Raw genomic sequence first — 22,088 nt, 5'->3', positions numbered from 1 at the left:
GAGGTGCAGGAGTTGCAGATCACATGCTCGGCTGAAAGCAGGTCACCCACTGTGCTCTCACACAGGAAGAGGCCTGATTGATCTAATTCAGAGAGAGACATCCTGCCCACTCTCTGGTTTTACAAGCTCCACGGGTGTTCTGAACCGACCACGAGCTGTTCCCTCTCAGAGGGCCTCTCCTGGATTCACCTTTCATCCCCTCTGATTCACAGTCAAGCCTCGGCTCCACCTCCTCCTGATGCAGCCATATCTCCTCTATTCACCTCATACAGAGAAAGAAAAACAGGCCTGGACAATGTAACTTCACCCATTTGCTGAGTCTGTTATGACAGACTATGTTTTCACAATCATTTTGTATGAGACAGAGACATAAAATTTTGTTTGCAGTTACACAATCACATAACATCGATGTGGATCAGCAGCAGATGTCAGATTTGGAAACCTTTTCTATTATATCTCATACTTACTGTCATCTGGTGCCCAGTCGGCATCAATACAGCTGGATGCCATAATCCCTCATTGCACTCGACCAGGCTCTATTTGCATTTTCTCTTTATCTAGAAAAAGAAACTGCGGCCTGGGAACAGTAATTTTTAATGATTTCTCTTTTCCCAGCACAGATCAGTTCTGTGAGTGTGTTGGGTGGAGCCAGACCATGACTCCATTGGACCTAATAACACATTGATCAGTTGGATCCTGAGGCGTACACTGACCTCTAACCTCCCTATTACCCAATAAAAGCTCCATGATCAGACCCAGATTTTAAAAAAAAAATACTGAATCTAACCATGTTATAAGTGTGCATGTTCACTTTTGTTGTGCATTTTAAAGTTTGTTCACTGTGTGAGTTTTTTGGTGTTGATACATAAATAACACATTTCTGTCATCTGCACATCACAACATGTCCTGATATTAATGTACAACAGTTGTTCTACTTGCTCGTGCAATCATCCTGTGCCACTGCACTTTACTTTATAACATTTCTATCCAACCCACTACACTAAAAGGTGTATATAATGTATACACACATCATCGTTCTACTTCTGCAATCTCCGGCTGTAACAGTCCATATTTTATTGCTTGATTGCTGACAAGCCTCCAGCCTGGTGGCTCAGCATTTTTTATAAAATGTTTCACTTTTATTCTATTGCTTTTTTAAATGTGTTAATTCCCTCGTCTGGCTCAATCTGACCTGCTGCTGTAACAACTGAATTTCCCCGGTGTGGGGATACAGTTCTTATGTTAAGTGTTTAATGGGAACAGAAAAATAACAGTTTATTTAAATGTTTTACTTTCTATATATTGAATGAGTTATTTAGCATTTAAATCAGATGTGTTGGTGCAAACCTTTACAAACACTTTTAATTCTTTATTGTATTGTTCCAAAGTGAAATGCTCTTCCTTCTTGTTTATTTAATGTCACAATTATATATATATATATTTTTTTTTTATATTTTTCCTGCTAAAACTTTATTCTGTTAAAACTCAACCCGTCGCACACTCGGTTGCCATGGTGCTTGGCCGCAGTTTCCCGGATGTAGTATTTTCCCCCAGTTCAACATGGCGCCGGGAGAGTGAGACTTCGGCTAATGTCACACACTTTGCTCAAAGTTCACCCGCTCGTGCTCCGCTAACCGGGGGAGGCTGCGTCTCCGCGCCGCGGCGGCCGCAGAGGGACGTTTCTCCGGCGGCTCCAGGGTGAGTTAACCCGCCGGCTCCGCGCGCTGGAGCTCCGGCGTTGTCTACTAGCTTGTGGCGCGTCTCCGCTGAGCCGTGTAGCTGCTAACTGTGGCTAACGTTAGCCGCTGTGAGGTCCGGTCCGGCTGGAGCAGAGGAGACCACCGACCCTCGTCTGGCTGCTCCCCCCCCCCCCGTCTGTGTGTGTCTGTGTGCGTGAGAGAGTGTGTGTGTGTTGAGGCGGGTTTACTGTGGCGTGTTAACGGCTCGTTGTTGTTAAAGGGTTCGGTGAAGTTACAAGATGGCGGTGAGTCAGTTGTGAAAGTTGTGGAACAGTTAAAGATCCGCACGTCAGACGGATGAAGCTGGTTTTACGTTCGATGCCGTTTGTCCCGAGCCTCTGAGCTCGACCCGGGGCTCGGGGACACATCCGGGACACGAACCGGTTCAGGTAGCGTGGTCCTAACGGATCTGTGTGACCAGCATCATGGACCCACTTGGTCTTTGTGGTCGTCTCTCCACCGCAGTGTGTGTGTGTGTACCAGTACGTGTAACCGGTTCCTGTGAATCCGAATCATCTCTCATTCTGACCTGGGATCTGTGTCTCAGTCTGGACTCCCTGTGCAGACCGAAGCAGGAAGGAGGATGTTGTCTGTCTGACAGTAAATCAAGTTGCTGGCTCCACTTCCTGACCCCTCTTCTACATGCTCATCCTTTCTCCTCCTCCTCTGATTCGCCTTTGTCACATCTCTTCATTCTCTCTCAGCTGCCACATGTGTGTAAATCTGTGTTATGCCTGAGGCGTTAATATGTGGAAAAGAGATTTCACTTCACTCAGTCAGCAAGGTTGTGCGATTAGTGCTGGGCACGCCACACATTCCTGGGATGCCAGGGCTGGATGGAGGGGGTCACTCTTCTCCCTCACAAATTCAAATTCAACCCCTCTGCGAGTTATCCAGAGAATATAGGAAGCAACGAGGTGTCATGTGAGGAAATCATCTGGAGCCACAGGTCAGCAGATGCCCAAAGTTGCACTAGAAGTTTAGCAATTGCAGTCATGAGGGTAAAAGTGCGACATCATCTGTCCGTAGACCTCAGTAACCGAGGTAAAAACTAGAGGGGGGGACAAATAAATGTAATTAGTTATTAACAACTATAAAGATAAAACTATTCACTGCATTGTTTATTCTGTAAATAAGTTTTCATATTGGCAAACATCAAGATCCTGATATGTCTGTGAAAGGCAAAATGATAAGTTGATTTGATCAAGTAAAAACTCAGATGTTTGCTGAAACAAATCCAAATCTGTCATTGTCAAGTATTTGCCTGGGAAACATAGCAAGTTTGTATTGTTGCTGTCTGTACTTGCTGGTAAACGAGTATTAGGCTTTGTGATGCTGTATCTTTTACTAAATTATTGTAAGGGCTTCATGTGATGCTGTGGATAAACTTGGGCTTTAAGCAATAAAGCTTCTTTCTCTCTAGTCCAGACAGGAGGCTTCAATTAGCAGCGTGCACCCCTCCCTGCTATCCAGTAACAGTAGTAACAGTGGAGGGATCTGTGGCACCCGGAGGCTGCAGGATGGAGCTGAATGAAAAAGGCTTTCTCTTCTGTAAACAGTTCAGCTGGTCCTCAGAGAAACTGCAGCATGTGGTGTAGGCCCTAAACGTTCAGCTGAAGGGATTCAGACACTGCACAACATTATTTTACTATTTCAAAAACATTTTCTGTAGCACCCTTCTCCTTTTTCTTTAAGTGAGATAACCCTGCTAATTTAAGAACGAGACCATCAATTTCAGTGTCTGAAATGTCACGTTTCATCAGCTGTGGCCAACTACCAGTAATAAAGTGATTTAGACTGTTTGCTATTGTCTGCTAAATCCACTCTTAAGGTGTCTAGTATCATAACTAAGAAATCAATGAGGAATGAGCTGTTAGAGACGTGAGATTCAATGAGCCACAACTTCATCTTGAAGGTTTCTATCACAGCAGCTCTGGTGGTTTCTTTCTTGATATTCAGCTCAGTTCGGAACCCCAGTTTTGGTGAAGGGGGTGTTTATCACAATAGGGGAGTGGAGTCCTGAAGGTGGGGACGATCAGGAACTGTAGATAACTGTTGACAGACGTGTCCAGCTGGGGGCAGAGCTGATGGCAGGAGGGTTGTTATCGTTGGTTTGATGTGAGTTGACCTTAGGGTCCGTCATAGAGCGAGAGGGACAAATACAGCTGCTATTCAAACAGCTTTCACATCAACATTTGAGATGAAACCTGTTCATCGTCACATCAGCGATCACCCTGCACATTCAGATGCTGTTGTCAAGTGTGGTAAATCATTGTGTTGAAAGAGAACATATCATTTTTAATCTCTGGTAATTTGTGAAGGCGATTTATAACCTTCCCTGTATTCTTATCACAGGAACAATTAGTTTATTTGTGTAATTTGTACTTTTTCTTTGTGTGTCCTTGATGGTTGAGTTTGCGGATGAGCAAACGTCGAAACATTAATGCTTTCGTCTTTTTCCTGGTATCAGATATCACAGAAAAAGATGGTATTGGCTTAAAAAGAAGGGGGTGGAGTGTGTCTGTGAAAGAAATGGAGTTGAGTGATATGGGAGACAGCGCATAGATGAAAGTGGATACTTTCTCTGCATGCAGGTAGGTGTGGGAGCTTGTGGAGAGGCCAGAGAGTGAAGGGTGGAGGCAAGGTGCTGGGCCAACACTGGGCCAGATTCAGCCAACAGTAAAAAAAAAAATAAGATAGATCTGTAGAGAGAGAAAACCGCAGCGGAGCAGAGAAAGTAAAACTCTCCGACTCCACCTCGTACCAAGGGAGTGATGAAATAGTGGAAAAGAGAGCCAGAAGAAGTTTGTGTCGATTCAGTATTTGATTTTTTTGGTTATTGTCTGGTTAATTCCTTGATTTCTTTATTTTCTTTTTATATATAGGTAAGAAATCAAACCATACATGTTAAAATATTTTTATTTAAGAGAAATGAACAGAAAACAGCCACAGTAGCTCCATGACATTACCTTTTAATAAACTACCTGGAGCGAGAGGATAAAGCTTCGCTGACTGGAAACAGATTAGAATCCCTGGGTGGGGAAGAGAAGAGATGGAACAAAGAGGAAAAAGAGCATGAGCGTCATATCAGAGCCTACATTATGATTCTTCCCTGTAACGGGGAGAAAGAGCCAAGCTTATTGCCTCAGAGGAAGAAAAGATCCTCTGTGGAATGACTGCAGCAGCCAACATCAACCTAGGTGCTCAGGAACAGAGGCAAGGACACTGTGTGAATAAAGAAACAAAATCAATACCATAACAATAACTGATCTATTTCTGAGACTTCGTTTCAGAGGAGCATGGTGGTCAGTGAACAAATTTCAGAGAAATGTGATCACCTCATCTGTTATGAAGGAAATGTGTTAATTATGTTAATTCTGACAGCGATCTCACCAAGTACGTTGATATTAAGCCAGTTATGCTTCAACGTTACCTCTTCCCTTAAAATAATGAATCAATGTGCAAAACACCAGAAGTGACTTAAGTTTGAAGATAAGATTTCTGATATTTGCCACAAAGACAAAACCTGATAATTTGCTTTAGAGCTTAACCCGCTAACAGTTCTGTGTTTGCTGCTTCCCTGTGTGTCTCTGTCTGTCTCTGTCTGTCTCTGGACGGGGAGGAGTTTCGTTCTTGTGTTTGCATGTACAGGTTTAATTTCAGATGAAAAAAAATCAAGCTTGGGCATGCACCTCCATGGCGATATGCAGGTTTCACAAACACACACATACAATACAAAGATAGTTCTGGATGGTGGCTGTAGTTCACCTCAGTTGTACCTTTGTTGCAATGCAAGAGAACAGCAGTATGTTATAGTGGGGGGGGGGTGAAACAAGAGGAAAACTGCTTTTTTGTTGTGTTCTTCTTTTCTCTCTCATAATGCTCGAATATTCTGACACATGCTGGACTTTTGTTGAGCTCTTCCTGTAAATGCAGGTTTGTTGTCAGGACCCTGTTGCATCAGGCTCCGTTATCATGTATCCCTCGATGTGCTGTTCTACAAACTCTAATGTTAATAAGACATTAACCCTTTGAACTTTGCATTAGAAATGCTCTACTACTGCCTACATTGGTACTTGTTCCTTACTGCCAGGGTACTTCTTGTGGGAGAATCTGATAATTCTTCACGTCTCTAGACTCTGTCAAAACAACTGTATTAAAATATATTCTGAATAAAAAATATATACAAAAATTTGACATTATTTTTCACCAAACTAAACACATACAAAAGATTTATAATAGAAACTTGTACAACAATTTCTTAACACTCCATCAATTTTTACTATTTATTTAGTTTTAGAGATATAGTCTCTCTCTCATGTATCGTAATGACATTATCACAAGTGTACAGTGTGATGAGCAGGTCCGTCTCTGAATAACTGGAACTTTCTTGTCACTGAGCTGTTGAAGTAAAGTGTTTACTGATAACTGTGAAGTGTTACACGGATATTTAGCACCTGAACACAATGTCTTACCTCCACTATGTCTCTAATATGAATACCATTCACACATTGTCAGTAGTTGGCAGAACTTCCTGCAGACAGTTCATCTCCGATCACATGATGGGGTGATGACTGGACTAATGACAGGGAAGATCGATGGGATGTTTGACTTCTTCACAACAACATGACCTCATTGTCTCTGTTTTGGACATCATGCGATCAAGCTGTTGGTGCTTCAGCTGATGCACCGCTGGGTTTTTACTGTGAGCTTAGATTTTTAGAGACACCAACATGAAATGATACAACAAAGACAGGTGAGCCTGCAAATTTGTTCTCTTTTACTAAGTCGACAAACAGCCTTATCTCTGTTAGGTACTTTGTCAGTACAACCCAAAATACTTCCACTTCTTAGATGCTTTGTTGTTGTGATTGTCTGCTCAAAGCAGCTTTACTTGCATGCGTCCTCCGTTTTCTTTCTCACAACGTAACATTACCGGCTTAACTTACTTATAGGTCTGATTTATACTGATAGGCATGCAACACGTCAAACGGATAGTTACATTACATTAGTCACATCTTTTATTTAAACTACTAATGTGTCTAACTTTTGTCTAACTAGTTTAATTTTTATGTTCATTTCAGATCCGAACTTGGTCGAATGTTGCTTTATTTCTTGATCTCAGAATGTTTGTTAGTGTGATTTTCTTCATTTTGCTCCACTCCTCAAACTCACTGTAGTGAAGAAGATAACCTCTATGTTTATGCATCGCTTCGTGTCCTCGCTCTATCTCTTTTTAAATTCGTCAATATTTTTTTGGGTGACCTTTTTAAGCACCTTTTCATCCTTGAACTTGTAGGTAGCTCATGAACTCCTCCCAGGGAACTTGACAAAACTATTTCAGTCGCGGTCTGTATCAGTGCAGGCAAAGGTCCAAAGGTTCTGTGCACAATCAACCTAGTTTGTGATCCCTGTGTGTGTGTGTGTGTGTGAGAGCTGAAAAATGCGTCAGCTCGCTTGTGTGTGCTCTACATAGTGCTCTCTCTGCTGCCTTTATCATTGACCTTTCCACATTCCACAACCTGCCACTGGAAGTCGGCTCTTATTGGTTGCAACACTGCCTGCTTTGTTTGAACTCGGCCTCGGGATTGGCCGGTTTGTGTGTTTCTGGCTCTGATACGCTGAGTGGACCTGTTCCTGCTGTATCATTACTCCCCAAGGAATGTCAACATCCTCTTTACCGTAAAGAAGCTAACACCTTGTAGTGTCTTAGGTCCTATATAATAGACAATGAAACAAATAGATGTGTTTCACAGCTCTCACTTAGGCTGTGATTATAACCTGATCTGATGTGTTAGGTTTATATGATCTTAAAGCAACAGATTTATTCATTGAGTTACAGATTCCCTCATTGGGCTGAAATAACTTATGTTGATTCTGGTGTTAGTCATTTGTTACTTTGCCCATCAGACATCCATAAATACTGGTATACTTAATTTTACATTTAGAAGAAAAAGTCTGTGTAATCATTTCCTGTTTCACCACATTAAAACTCTTTCCTGTATTAATCTGAAATTAGTATTTGTATTTCCCCTGGTTTTATTTTACACATTTAAAATCATGACAGTATTTGTGCCTTTTTACATTGGCAGCATTCAGCAACAAAGAAAACACTAAATGCTGACGTGATTCTTTAGTAGACACATAGTTAAGTTCAGATGTGTTCATGACGACGTGTTTTATCATTTGGCCTCGACTTACTGACTTTGGTAATGAATCTGTTCATGTGAGCTGGCCGTCATGATGTTTCACAATATCCAGCCTCGATCAAACGGCTACAAATAGCAATAGATTCATGCTTGTGGAGCCTGTTGGGTTTTAATTAATTATTTGATGATGTGAAGAAACGTGGTGAGACCTTGATACCTCAACACCATCCCCAGATTACTGCGCTGGCTGTGGCTCCAAATGATGTCATTCACCCAAGATGGCAGTGTTCATATCATATATTTCTGGATCGTGGGAACATGGAGACGCTTTATTTTTTAACAGACTCGGGCTCATTCAGTGTTCTACTGAACTAGAAACATCTTCTATTACTGCCGTGGTCACATCTTTAGCTGTTGACTGGATCTCTGGCGTCTGAAGCTGTTAATCACGTCTTAAATGTCTTTTCATGGTGTTTCCATTATTCTGACTTGTCCCGTGAATGTAGTGTTTATTGTTTATTTAAAAAGCTGTCTTATCTTTATTTATATATGGTGTTTGATTTATATCATTTGTTGGATAAAACAGGACATTTAGAATTTGTTCCTCACATTTTAACGATGAACAGAGCAAATAATCTGCCAGAAGAAAGGATCACAGCACGTGACAGGTGACACAGCACGTGTGAACTGCACAATAAACACGACAAAAAGTTTATCTACAACTTTATTTTTTATTCATGAATAACTTTTGACAGGAATTAACGTCGCTAATAGCACCGTGTAAATCCACCTCTCTCTCTCTCTCTCTCTCTCTCTCTCTCTCTCTCTCTCTCTCTCTCTCTCTCACGGTGACGTCATGATACTGGGCCGCTCGTTTGCTGAAACCATAGGAATGCGACTCACTTTGTATTTACAGCCCGACGCCGCGGACGCACCGAGCCGCCGGAGCTTTTACTACTTTACGCTTTCTCCGCCGGGACCGTCGCAGTTTGTCATGAGGACGCGACGACGCGTCTGACGAGGGAACTAAGTTTAAACCCTTCGCGGAAATACACGCCGCCTCCGCGGGGACTGTTTTCTTTCCTCCTCCGTGTTCAGCCCCGTCATGAGATCAGGTGGACGGGGAGTCGCTGCTGCTCGGGACGACAGACCAGCACCTGTGAGTATCAGACTGGGTTTGAGTCCCGTCCCCGGGTTGGGTTCTGGACCCGCCGGTTCGGTTGGGTCCGGGTGTTAGAAGGTGGAAGTTGCGCTTCGTGCTGCTGCGTCTCCGGGACCGAGGGAGAGTTAATCTGGGCCACGAAAAAACCAAACTCTCTCACAGCTCGGATTAACTGTGAGTCAGGAAAAAAAAAAAAACACCCATAATAAGTTGATTGTTAGCCTGGTGTGAAAGGGGGGGGGGGGGGGGATGTGAGGGATGATCTGTTTGACACAGACACACTGTTGACTGCTGGGAACTGACCGTGTCTGTTAACCCTCCTCTTCCTCACTTGCACCATTCAAACCCTCTGCTCACATTTCTCCAGTCAGGACAGCTGTGGGACTCAGCTGTCCCAGTCATGTGTCTCCCTCGGCACAAGTGTTGGTGACACATGGGGATGAGGAGACTGATCTGATGTTAGCCAATTGTGTGTGTGTGTGTGTGTGTGTGTGTGTGTGTGTGTGTGTGTGTGTGTGTGTGTGTGTGTGTGTGTGTGTGTGTGTGTGTGTGTGTGTGTGTGTGTGTGTGTGTGTGTGTGTGTGTGTGTGTGTGTGTGTCAACTCAGTAGGAAGTTTAGTTCTTGTGCTCTGGTGTCCAGGAAGTTTGTTTTATGCATTTTGTTTTATTTTAGTTGTTGAACAAAAGGACTTCCTGTTGTCTGAGATAAGCAAAGAGAGGATGAGGCCAGTGCTTGATTATTTATCTGCCTGTTCAACTTGAAGCTTTAAAGAATATGCTGTAGGTATTTTTTAATGTTTATCTCTTATTGTAGAGTGTAGGAGTTCGTTCTGATGGATGATTTTAAAATAAACTAATTAATTTATTAGTTATTAATTCTCAAATCCTTTGTCTTACTCTCTGTTTAGTAATGTGCAAAACACTTGTGAAGTCTTCGATAGAACTCAGAGCTTTCCAGATCTACAATAACGTATTTTACTACTAAAATATATATTTAAACTCTTTGGCTATAATTATATTTTCAGTTTATGTAAAGTTTAATCTCAAAGTTTTACTTTTCATATCTAATTTATTAGTTACTTGAAGTCACTTGGAGGTATTAAAACTTAACTACAATTTATCTAATGAGGGTGTTGTTTCCTAATACACTTCAGTAAATTGTAGTCATAGATATTACATAGTAAAGTTTTGGGGTTTCTCACCTGTATCAGTGTATTGATTTCAGGCTGGTCTGTAATGATCATTGTCTGTTCCTAATATACAACGGGCTAATGTAAATACTTAAAATCACAATACCTTCTTAGTATTTAACTTCCTCAGTCATCAGATTGATGTCTAGCATATTAGAGTGATAACTATTTAAAGTCCAGATATTAACACTTGGATTATGGCTGTGATGACGAGCTACATGATGCAGGACTCTCAATGACCAGTAATCCATCAGTGTGATGATCTGTGTGTATCTGCTCTAATTGAATGATCCGTGGTTACCTGTCGTTGCATGGGGGCCGATCGTGATGTCAACATCAGCTGGATATCAGCTCGTCGGCTGGTGGTTTCGCTGAAGTTCCCATGACATGAACTTTCATCAGCCAGCTGATAGTCAGCCAAGCAGCTCTGTATCTTAACTGGCTCATTAACTGTAATAGTAGGCAGATGTAAGCAGGGCCGCTCTGTAGTAGCTGAGACACCTCACACGAAGCTCTCAGTCGGTAGCGCCAAGGTCAAACAGTGTGCGGTGTGTTTGCATAGAACTTCACGAATCTGAGAAACATTGAGAGAGAAGTGTTGTCCTCTGTGTGTGGGTGTGTGAGGTTCTGTGTGTTTGCAGTAGTTAGAGAACAGGCTTTTAATTATCTCAACTGATTCAACACCAGCAAGCTAATGTAAGAGCACCATAACAACAGTGGTAACCTAAATACTGCTGACTACTGTGCGGTATCTTCATTTGTAAATCAGTGTCTGTGTGTTGTGTCTCATTGAAGAGCAAATAGCTGTGTATTTATTTTCTTAGCTTTGCTGAGCACCACCTCAATGGTCAGTTTAAGGAATACTAAATTAAATATAGCGTGAGAAATGTCTGCCTGACAAACCCTGGTAATGTGTTTGGCCTTGGCAGGTAACTTTGTGTTCTCCACCAGCTGCTTCGGCAGGTTACCAGCCATCATTTACAGGCTATTTATCGTCTCCATTCTGGATGTGGTTGGATATTAAATAATGATTTTTAACACTCCTTGTTGCCTTTATGTAAAAAGGTTTCTGTACATTTATAAAACTTATTGCCAAGTTCTAAAAACATCAGCGTTTTGCATTAGATAAAGGCTTATTTCAGCAATACATAAAATGGCCTCGTATTTATGATAATTTAATGTGTGTTCATTATACGTATAAAAGTTAAGAGTCAATATTCAGTCCATGTTATGATTTGAGACATCAAAATTTGTATTACAGGTATTTATTGAACATGTGTTTTGATATTGAAGGGATGATTTGCTCAGGAAGAGCTAGACTTGTTGTTCTTGACAGATTTAATTTTCGCTCATTATTTGTCGTTATACAATGTTTGTCTTTATACAACACAGAATTATTTTCGTGTCACAAGTTGATGTAATGTGGTCAAAACCTCTGTGGTTATAAACCATCATTGAAATGAAAAGTTTAAAGATTTATTTTGACTTTTAAGTGTGTTTACGTCTGGCCTCTCAACCCCTGAGTGTTGTCAGTGTCCTCTCATGAAAGCAGTTATGTAAGGTATGTCTCAAAGGAGCTGCACACAGAAAATCATTAGAGTGGAGGGAGGGAATGTGTGAATCACACTGTCTTTGTCATGGCTGATGCAAATTATGTTAGTTTCTTTCACTTTCCCCAACTTTATGACAAGTAGTGGGTGTGTAACAAGTTTTATTAAAACACCAACATTTGGAACAGAAAAGAGAAGAACACTAAAGAACTTGTTGGACTTGACTTTACATGAATATATATATTATAAAAATAACCAAAGAATATAAAAGGGGTGTGTGTGTGTCTCCGACAGTCTCAACGTCAAGAGTTCATTTCGTATATTTACAAAGTCTGTTTGTCTCGCCCACAAGCCCAACAAAGTTCAGTTCAAACAACGAAAAACCCATACAACAAAAATAATCTGTTCCGGGTTTTACCACGGATCTTCATAAACCAACAAGTCAGGAAAGTAAACAGAAAGAGAAGCAACAACAGCGTTCCCATATGCAATATGTTCAGGGCCCTCCCGACCTTCACCCTCATTGCTCTGAAGCTACTGGTCACTTCTGTGTGTTGGTCCAGATTACGCAGGGTTGTGGTCCCGGGGGTTGTGATGTGATTGGCTCACGCAACAGGCTGCACCTGCTGCTGGGGCAGTGCGTGGGGTTGGGCAGGGAGACGTTTCGCGGTTCCGTCTTTGCGTATTGCGAACCGAAACCATGGACGTCTGGACCGCGATCTCGGTTTTAGTTTGAGAATCGTTACAGCCCTACTGGTTAGTATTCAGAAGAGTTTCATACCAAACTGTATCATTGCAGCTATACAGCATTGTTGTGACTCAGGGTGTCTTTCTGAGTGTGGACCACCCATGTGCACCGCTTGAATCAGGCCAGAGGACAGCAGCTTCATCCAGAGCTCATCAGCCTGGCTCTGGCCCACTGACCGGACAGGCTTTCTCACTGTTCAGCCAGGCAGACATGAGCCGCAGTGGAGCAATGCAAGGAGAGAGAGAGGGGGGTGTCAAGAGAGAAGCAGGGAAAATGAGAGGAGGCTGGGAGACTGGTAAAGAGGGAAGGAGTGCAGAAAGAGGTGGGGGTAGAGGGAGAGAGGTAGATTGAGGGTGTTGGGGGAGAAGATAAGAGAGTGACAGATTTGGAGTGGGAGGGCGGGGAAACAGCGAAGCTATAGCTACGGTGATTCTTGTGTTCGAGGAGAGATCTGCTTGCTCTCTGCGAGGAGGGGCCTTTCATAGCTTGTGGGTTTACTGTGTGTGTGTGTGTGTGTGAGAGCATTAACAGTGTTTGAGGGGGTGGCAGGGTGCAGCAGAGGAGTTCTTCTTCTGTTTTTGTCTGTAGCCGTATCTTATTTACAGAACACAATTTATACTTTGACTCCAGATGAGTGTGCACTCTTTATTTGTGAGCGGTTTGTGTGGACCTTTACTGTCACACGGGTATTGGTAATGTTTAATAATCCCGATTTTAATCAAAGCTAAATAAGCCTGATTTACAATGTGGAACAACAACATGTCTACACATCTTAAAAGATCTCAGCTTATGGAATCAATTTAAATTTGTTGTTGGAAAATGGTTTACCATTGCCTTTTTATTATTTACTTACCTGAAAACACAACTGGCTGCGTTGTCGCAACTTAAACTTTCATTTGTAGATGATATTTCCCTGATTCTTTTTAAACTGTAATAGATCGGAATACAGCTGAACATGCAGAGACTTGTAAACAACCCTGATAGAATCCGGGAGTTCATTCATGTTTGTGTGTTTGCTGTCTGAGCCACTGTGTTGTTAATTTCACGGTGTCCACATTGAATAGAAACCTTGAATAAAAAAGTACTCCAGAGGTCATGAGGAGCAGACACCTGTTGCTGGCATTCTTCTGTCTCACAGCGTTTCCTGTTTTATGATGATGAGGATATGGAGGGGGAGTATGGGAGACAGCCCCAGGGCTGCCTGTGTTGGGGGGGGGGGGACTGTACACCTGCTGAAGCTGTTAATCTCTCTCCTTGTCTCTGTTCCTGGAGTTCAACTATTCTCCTGTCACCAGCATTCACTTCCTAATTGGGTCTTATCCACCACAAGCGTTTTAAACACTGTCAGTAACAGTTTCACCTTGTCGTCTGTCCAAGAAGAGAAATACCTGCTCTTACTATTAACCATTGTTTCTCGTTTGTAGTATTTTCTGTAAGTAAGCAACTAGTTGCTGAGTAAACAATCTGCTTCCTGTTTACACCAGCGCTCACATGCCCATTGTATGTGTGATGTGTTATGAAACACCCGTTTTAGTCATACGCTGATTTCAAATGAAAACAGTAGTATGGATGTTGCCTCAACCTCGATCCTAAGCTGCTGTGATGTGGCAAAGTTAATCACAAGATAATATTTAATACTAATTACTCCAATTTTTTAATATTTTCCGCGCTGTATGTATTTTATCGTTTTTTTTAACACTACAAGCAAAGTTCTGACCATTGTATCCAGACTCCAGTAAACCCTCGTTTTCCGCCCACACAGTTCTACCAACAGTCGACCATGTGCTTGCCACCTAGTGAATAAAGTTTTTTAGGATCAGAACTCCTATAGTGGATTTTCTGTTTGTCACTTGGCCTTCATCTTATTTTAACCTTATTATTTCTTGGCCCTCGAGAGTGGCAATACATTTTTTTTTTTTTTCCTGCCACATCCTTTTAGCTTTCCAAATATCTTCAGCCGCAGCAAATATGTCAGGATTTGAAAAGCCACAACACTCTGCGATCTGGAGCCAGACCACTGTCTGTAAATATGAGACACTCAGTGTCGTTCTCAATCCCCAAATGACAAGTGTGATACTGATTTACAGTTAAAACCTTGTGTTTTCAATAAGAAATTATGACTTCAGCCATTAACTCGCAGCCCACACTGTTCCCATCATGCCAGTAGTATATCTAATCACTGGAGGCCTCACATATTGGTTTGTTATTGTCTTCTGTAGATAATATAATTTCTCCAGTAACCTCCTCCAGACTTCATCAATTTCATCCTTCCTTAAGGCTGCAGTTACTATCAGTGTTCCAGAGTTCACATGCATTGATTGATTATATTAATGTCTCAGTCGAACACTAATCATAGGCCTCTGCTGTGATTTATGTGCCTCTTTTCTGTTGTCACCAGACACATTATGATTGGAATGAGGCATTTATCACTAGTGTTGTAACCTCACTGTGATGAGAAAGTTTTGCAAATGGAAACAGAACCCAGAGCTGACAGTTGGGTGGAGACAAGCCATGTGTTTTCAGAGACATCACTGAAGATGCATCTCAACGTGGACCCAACTACTGTGTTTCTAGTGACTATATAACACAAATACACCTCTCGATACAGGCGTAAGCTTTTGATAATAATATCATCATCGACCCAAACAACCATAGTGTTGGAGCTCTACTGCATAAGTCCAATAACATATTTCAGCATGTAAGATCCTGTTAAACATTTCATTCATTACACATCGTGCTGTAATGTAATAACACAGACTTGTGACATGTTCTTTCGTTCCTAACTCGACTGACTTTCCTGGTTTCTTTTTGCTGTTTGAAGTTGTGTGTTTGCTGCTGCAGAGTCTGTGGTTTTTTGGCAGTGAACCTCACTTCTCTCGGTGTGTTCCTGGGTGTGTCCTGCTCAACTTGAAATACTCCCACTGTGAAAGGCTTTATTAATGCTACAGACTGTGAACCTGGCAGTATGACTTCTGCCCTCTCGCCATCCAGCCTGTCCCCGTCCCGTGCTCTCATCCCTGTGTCTTTTTCATGACCTTGTTTTTAGCTTCCCTTTTGTTTTTTGTCCTATTCCACGGTAAACGGGCTGCGTTGGAAACAGTGTGTTGTAGAAAAACAAGAAGCAACATAATTTAACAGGACAACCGCCCCCCCGCTCCTCAGCTGCCCAGCAGGGCCTGGTTATGCTCATAACACACTGATCCCCAGCAAGGCTTTGTTTAACTACAGGGAGTGTCTCCTTTTGAAGCCCACTGACAAAGCAACAAGGTCAAGAGGGAGAACAGCAGTTTTTGTGCGAAATACAGAATTTATGAGACTTTAAGTTCTTTCACAGCAACGTTTATGAGCGTCTGTTTAATGTGGCATGAAGTGAAATGTCAACAGCAGACAGGACGGTGATCTGTCTATTGTGAACGTGCACAATATGTATTGTGGGGTGGAGATGATGAGAAAAGCAGTAAGTCGTGATGATTTGTCTGGTGACTTGAATGAGTCCTTGCATGGATTGTTTGGATGACTTATTTTTTACCATTAGGAAATGCTGGAGCAGTTTTCCTGTTATTGATAACTAGCAGTGAACCTGTTATTTAAACTATTGATGACCCAGAACTAGTATAATGCCACCGGACTGCTAATGCTCAGTTGGCTGAAAGAAGCCAGTTGGGTCATACTGCATGTGCTGAAACATAAACACACACACACCCACGCAGTATCCAGCTAGTGTTTTCCAGGACATTTAGCTCATAGAGGTCTGTGTGGTGTGTATGGAAAATGCTTTCAGTGGATTTTTACTCTGCAAACGTCAAGTTGCTGCCACCAGGATGTCCCTGTCTCTGCAGTCAGTGCACATTAAGATCAGTGTGTATTGTCATCCATTATTATCTAATATTTGTCAAACATTGACGACAACTCTCCGCTCTCTGCTCTCTTAGTGCACACATGCATATCGAGCATGTGAGGACAGGACTGTTACAGAGAGGCAGAGGCAGAGCAATTATTATTTTTTTATTTCTATTTTTTTACCATACCAGTTTAGATGATTGGGTAAAAAACACAGCACTTTGACCATGTAGACACTAGAGAATTTAGTGTTTTGTGTTTCTGTTTTCTGAAGTCTCTGTCTATACCTGTCAGCACTTGTGTGTGTGTTTTACATAAACCCATTGTAGGTTATACATTTGCATTTTTTTTCATCAGTATCCCTCTTCCTCCCTGCAGGTCTGATGTTAGGCTGCAGCTGCCCCACCCACCATCATGTTCACCAAAAAGAAGAAGTCTCGTATCCAGATCTCTGCTCCATCCAACTTTGAGCATCGCGTACATACGGACTTTGATGAGCAGGAGCAGAAGTTCGTCGGGTTGCCACGGCAATGGCAGTCGCTCATCGAAGACACGGCCAAAAGGCCCAAACCCTTCATCGACGCAACTGTCATCACCACTGTAGAGCCGCGCAAGGTGGGCCTCATGAAAGTGTTTCAGAAAATGATGCTCAGTTAATACCTAGGTTTGAGATTTCATGTGTTATGTTAGTTCATTTAGGAATTTTAGTTTTAAGATCAAGCTGCATTTTGAATTCACAAACCTATTCACATGACTTTTCAAAATTCATACACATTCCTAAGATTGCCACAAAGTTATGTTGTATCAGGAACTCCTTTCCTGTCGTCCGCCATCCACCCTAATTCCCCCTTAAATCTCCAGGCAATCGTACGTGGCCACAAGATGGGAGTGGATGGCTCTCTGACCTGGCTGCTGGATGAGTTTGACACCATGTCCGTCACTCGCTCCAACTCCCTGCGACGAGGAAGTCCTCCCATCCAACCGCGCAGGGACTCAAGTTCTTCAGGAGGAGGAGGCGGCCATGAGAATGGAGATCCTCACCACAGACACTACTCACACCCTGACAGACAAGACAGGTCAGGAATCAAAGTGCTGCTCCAGTTGGAGACACGGCACATCAAATTAAAATCTCTATCATTCTCTTTTTTTCTTCTTCAGCTGCAGCATGTTGCACATATGTTATACAATCACAATTTTATGATACAAAGCATAAAGAGCCCATTAGCACTTTACGAATCTGTACTGATCTGTGCATCACTTTGCTTCTCAGTCACCGAACTAGACCAGAATTTCCGAGTGGAGGTGACCCCCGCCAGGCTCAGCGTGCAGTCCGTCCTCCTCACAGGGATGATGGAGTTCAGGGTCGGCCCCAGCAGCAGCCTCGGGGCCAAGAGCCCAGCAGGGGCCACAGGGACAGACCAGGCTCCGGCCCGCCCCCTCCCCCCCACAGAGACAGAGAGCCACGGGACCGGGACCAGGTAAAAACTGAAGATCAATCCTGTGTCAAAGATGGAACCAGTCTCACATTTTCCCTTTAACATGGACTCATGTGACTTTTCCCTGCGATCTTCTTGACCAGTATGTTAAATCTTAACCTTGTGTACATTCGTCACATATTGATATATCTTTACTCTAAACAAAATGTCTGCTATTGATTTGGAAATCTTAAAAGAACAAATGTATGAAGCTTTGTTTATTTTGGTTAAAAGTACCAACATTTGTGTCTTGTAATTTCTTAACTTGACTTCTGGCTCCATCTCTCACCGGCCTCTCCTCAGGAGCAGGTGGTTCGCAGGGATCAACCCAGTGATCACAGACCAAAGTCGAGCTACATGACGCGGGACGGCAGCCCTCAATCTCCCAGGGACAAGAGGCCTCTCTCTGGGCCCAACATCCGCACCCCAAACCTGCCGGTAACAGAGGGGGTGATAAAGACTGCCCAACAGCCCACGCGACCTTTCAACACCTACCCGAGGACAGACAGCGAGGGTGGACGCAGCCCCACCGGACAGGTAGGGACAGGGGCATGAACAGAAACACAAGAGTCTGTTTAGAACCAGGACGAGCAGAATCAGAGGCAGCAACCCTGAGGGAAGCTACTGACTGAGAGAAAAACTGCAGACAGGTGCACATTCAGCCAGTGGCTGATGGATGATGGCTGTTACCACGCTGCTCTTTGTTCTCCAGGTCAGATTAACTGCTTCTGTCCTGGTTCTCTCCTCTGGAAGCTGTTAGACGTGGTTACGTGATCATGTCAAGATTTATGGAAACAGAACAGCTTTGTGAAAACTGCATAACAGAATTATTGAATAAGAAAATTAAAAACGGTTGAAGACTGTACTTCCATTTTTGTTTGTTTTGCTCTATACACAGTCAAAGAATTTCTTTTTACTATTGTACAACATTGTTATCTGTGTTTATTAAGCCACTGCAGGCAAGAAATTATTTCGATATTCTAAAATAAAGTGATATTCGTTGTTATGCAAAATGTAATCCATATTGCCCCCCCTAATAGGTAAGTTTTTTTATGGCATAAAAATACATACCTATTAGGAGTAATTAACTGATTAAGTCCCTTGTATTTAAAGATTAAGTGATATATTTCAGTGGTCAAAGGTCACACTGACCTTGTGTGAATCTGGTTTAATGGTGTAAGTTACTAAGAAATAAAGTTGCAGCCTCTACCCTGAACAGACACCTTCCTTCTGTGTGTTTGTAATCATGTTCTCTTGTCTCTCTTCTTCCAGCCGGTTCGATACCATGAATCTTCCCCTCAAAATGGCCCCTCGAGTGGCTCCACCAGAGGTTCCTCCAGCTCCAAGCCTCCTGTCAGCCACCCCCATCCTCATCACACTTCCCACCCAAGCCTGACACCTGAGGCCTCCCAGCACCCACACACTCCTCACCCCAGCGTTCCAGCTCCGCGGCCCCCCGTGCCCCCCGGGCCACCAGCGTCAAGTGCACCGTCCCAGGGCCGCTCACCGCAGAGGGAGCCCCAGAGGGTTTCCCATGAGCAGTTCAGAGCGGCACTACAGATGGTGGTGGATCCAGGAGATCCGCGAACCTACCTGGACCACTACATTAAGATAGGGGAGGGGTCCACGGGGATCGTGTGTATAGCCACAGTGAAGACTACGGGGAAACTGGTCGCTGTGAAGAAAATGGACCTGAGGAAACAACAACGCAGAGAACTCCTCTTCAACGAGGTGACAGCTTATGATCTCGTTAATGAAACACTCACACCTGTATTGTAATTCAGTTTCATTTTATTTGTATAGCACCAAATTACAACATACATTGGCTCAAGACACTTTATATACAGACTTCTCAGTATAAAACAGTACAGAACTATGACCTTCTAATAAAGTGGACACTGTGTGTACATGCATTTTCTAACCAGATGCCTTATCTTTAATCCTAAACAGAACAATGACGTCTCTCATTCTCCTCATTATATAATTATTTAACAAGAGTAAAATGTATATAATCCACACTTTCCCAACACAAGCACAGTTTGTGAATAACATCAGAGCTGAGTGTGAATGGCCGTCTCACACTTGCAGCTATTGATCAATGCAGCATCGACCTTACAGACACTTAATAGTCTCTCCACCTGCAAGGCCTCCCTGCCTCTTTCTAATGAGTTTAATGAGTAATATAATTATACCCTGTCTGTGTTTCGATGGTAACTCAGGTGGTGATCATGCGGGACTATCACCACGAGAATGTGGTGGAGATGTACAACAGTTACCTGGTGGGAGACGAGCTCTGGGTCGTCATGGAGTTCCTGGAGGGAGGAGCTCTCACTGACATCGTGACACACACCAGGTACAGAGAGAGACTGTTTATGACCTTTAACCATTGTGGATTGTTACGTGATGCTGTAGACTGTGTAATTGTACTTTGAGTGTCTTTAAGTTTCTAATGAACACTTCTTTTTATTTTTGCTGCCTCCCCATTAATGTCTATTCTGCCATAAATATTCCTCAATCAACCACCAACTACGTGTTTTATCCATAAGGGGGCAGTGTTGCCTCATAAGGAGAAATGAACAACAGCAAATCATTTATTTTACGTTTATTGTTTTACAATACAGATATTCTCTATTTTTTTTTGACTAACTGTATCTCTACAAACTATAAAACATGGATTCTCTGTTCAAAGCTACAACAAGGCTTCAAACTGCAGAAACAGACGTGTTTAAGTCTGAACGGACATTTCTCTGTCGTCTCTTTCCCTCTTCAGGATGAACGAGGAGCAGATTGCCACAGTATGTCTGTCTGTCCTGAAGGCGTTGTCTGTTCTCCACACACAGGGTGTGATCCACAGAGACATAAAGAGTGACTCCATCCTCCTCACTCATGATGGTCGGGTATGTACCACACTCTAACATAGATGGGGCGTTAGAGCTGGTGGAGGCGAGCAGCCTTCTAGTTATATCTTAAGGATCATCAGTGCTTTTTCTGCAATGGCCTAAGTGATGCACATGATAGACTGAGCTTCCTCTCACCCACTCACTCATGTTCAGAGCTTGTCTTACAGGATGCGCTAACTCAGCACTAGAACCACTGACTAATCGTGGCCCACTTGAACTAACTGCATCTTTGTTAACCACAAATGCAGAGCTGAGGAAGATGGCAAATAACTTCCTGCCTGTTGACGAGCAGGTTTCTGTTTTCTACGGAAAAAGCAAACAGATCACAGTTAACAAACACATACATGTTCTGTTCCTCTTAACACTGAAGTTTACACTGCACTGTTTCAGGTGTGGTCCAGAAGACAGAAATTACACATGACTATGACTCTGTGAAAGCTCGATACATTAAGACAAGCCTCCTGCAAGTTGTCCTCTCATTTGTCATGTCATGAATATCGTACATTTCTGAACAATTTGATGAATTAAAACGGACACAAATTAGAATTCTTTTAAGTTTCCTGCTGAATATTGGAGATAAACTCTGGTTTTTAATAACTTCTGAGTCTTTTTAACTGATCTACAGTTCAGCTTCACTCTTCAACTGGAGCTGGTTGTGACAGTTGAAGCTGTGACTCTCAGTCAGTTCTTCTCACAGGAGATCGAACCCACTCACCAGAGTTAGAGAGAACAGACGTTCAGGGAGTGAAGGAGGAAACTTTCTCCTTATTCAGTGACTGAAAAATCGAACTAATTTAATCAAGCTGTTAATCAAGCTGCTGCTTTAAAAGTAACAAAATGAGTGTTGCTCTAATATTTGAAATTTTCTTTGAGTATATTAGGAATAATCAATTAACATTTTATTGTTTGAATTAATAATTTTTTTGTGTAGTTTTTCTTTCTTTTGGGCCAAGTCTCTTGTCTTTATAGCAACAGCAGTATGAATGTCCCGGCCTGCACACTAACACTCAGGAGCTTCTGCTCTGAAAAAGCAGCTGCAGGCTCAACACCATGTTGCTTATAGACCAGCTTGTTCTTTTCTCAGAGGGCAAGTTTCACATCTCTGTGAAGAAGTGATCTCAGTGGAGCTGCACTAATGTGACAGAAGTTATTAAGTTTGAATGTTTAGAAGGAGTGATGATCTTTATTGGTATTTTCAGTCTGCAGTTATATGTCTGCATATAAGGTTTGACATTTTCTTACACTTTTTTCTTTGTTTAACTTTTTTCATATTAAATTTGGATGCACACACATTTATAAATACTGAACATTTCTAATTTCAAAGTAGTGTGAGTT

General features: G+C 42.5%; 3 protein-coding genes across 6 annotated transcripts in view; all 3 read left to right on the top strand.

Annotated features, from left to right (window-relative positions):
- Nucleotides 1-22,088, top strand: part of LOC117773272 (spectrin beta chain, non-erythrocytic 1-like) — a 750,817-nt gene that overhangs the window by 275,954 nt on the left and 452,775 nt on the right. The gene's annotated exons all lie outside the window — the stretch shown is intronic.
- The window catches only part of si:ch211-14c7.2, a 432,059-nt gene that overhangs the window by 317,416 nt on the left and 92,555 nt on the right, over nucleotides 1-22,088 (top strand). The window lies entirely within an intron of this gene.
- The window catches only part of pak4 (p21 protein (Cdc42/Rac)-activated kinase 4), a 37,207-nt gene that overhangs the window by 9,380 nt on the left and 5,739 nt on the right, over nucleotides 1-22,088 (top strand). The window contains exons 1-8 of one of the 4 annotated variants that reach the window (XM_034605092.1): nucleotides 1,508-1,698; nucleotides 16,757-16,993; nucleotides 17,240-17,454; nucleotides 17,649-17,856; nucleotides 18,157-18,390; nucleotides 19,126-19,584; nucleotides 20,073-20,206; nucleotides 20,624-20,750. In XM_034605092.1, the coding sequence (XP_034460983.1) occupies nucleotides 16,793-16,993; nucleotides 17,240-17,454; nucleotides 17,649-17,856; nucleotides 18,157-18,390; nucleotides 19,126-19,584; nucleotides 20,073-20,206; nucleotides 20,624-20,750 (1,578 nt within the window). In that variant the 5' untranslated portion in view covers nucleotides 1,508-1,698; nucleotides 16,757-16,792. Of the gene's footprint in view, nucleotides 1-1,507; nucleotides 1,699-8,737; nucleotides 9,048-9,137; nucleotides 9,225-16,756; nucleotides 16,994-17,239; nucleotides 17,455-17,648; nucleotides 17,857-18,156; nucleotides 18,391-19,125; nucleotides 19,585-20,072; nucleotides 20,207-20,623; nucleotides 20,751-22,088 lie in introns of those variants that run through there. The other 3 variants (XM_034605093.1, XM_034605094.1, XM_034605095.1) reach the window with 3 other exon arrangements.

The sequence above is a fragment of the Hippoglossus hippoglossus genome, chromosome 13 (genome assembly GCF_009819705.1).
Source record: "Hippoglossus hippoglossus isolate fHipHip1 chromosome 13, fHipHip1.pri, whole genome shotgun sequence".
Lineage (NCBI taxonomy): Eukaryota > Metazoa > Chordata > Actinopteri > Pleuronectiformes > Pleuronectidae > Hippoglossus > Hippoglossus hippoglossus.
Note: the sequence above shows the minus strand (reverse complement) of the source record. Positions and strands in the feature narration are given on the sequence as shown.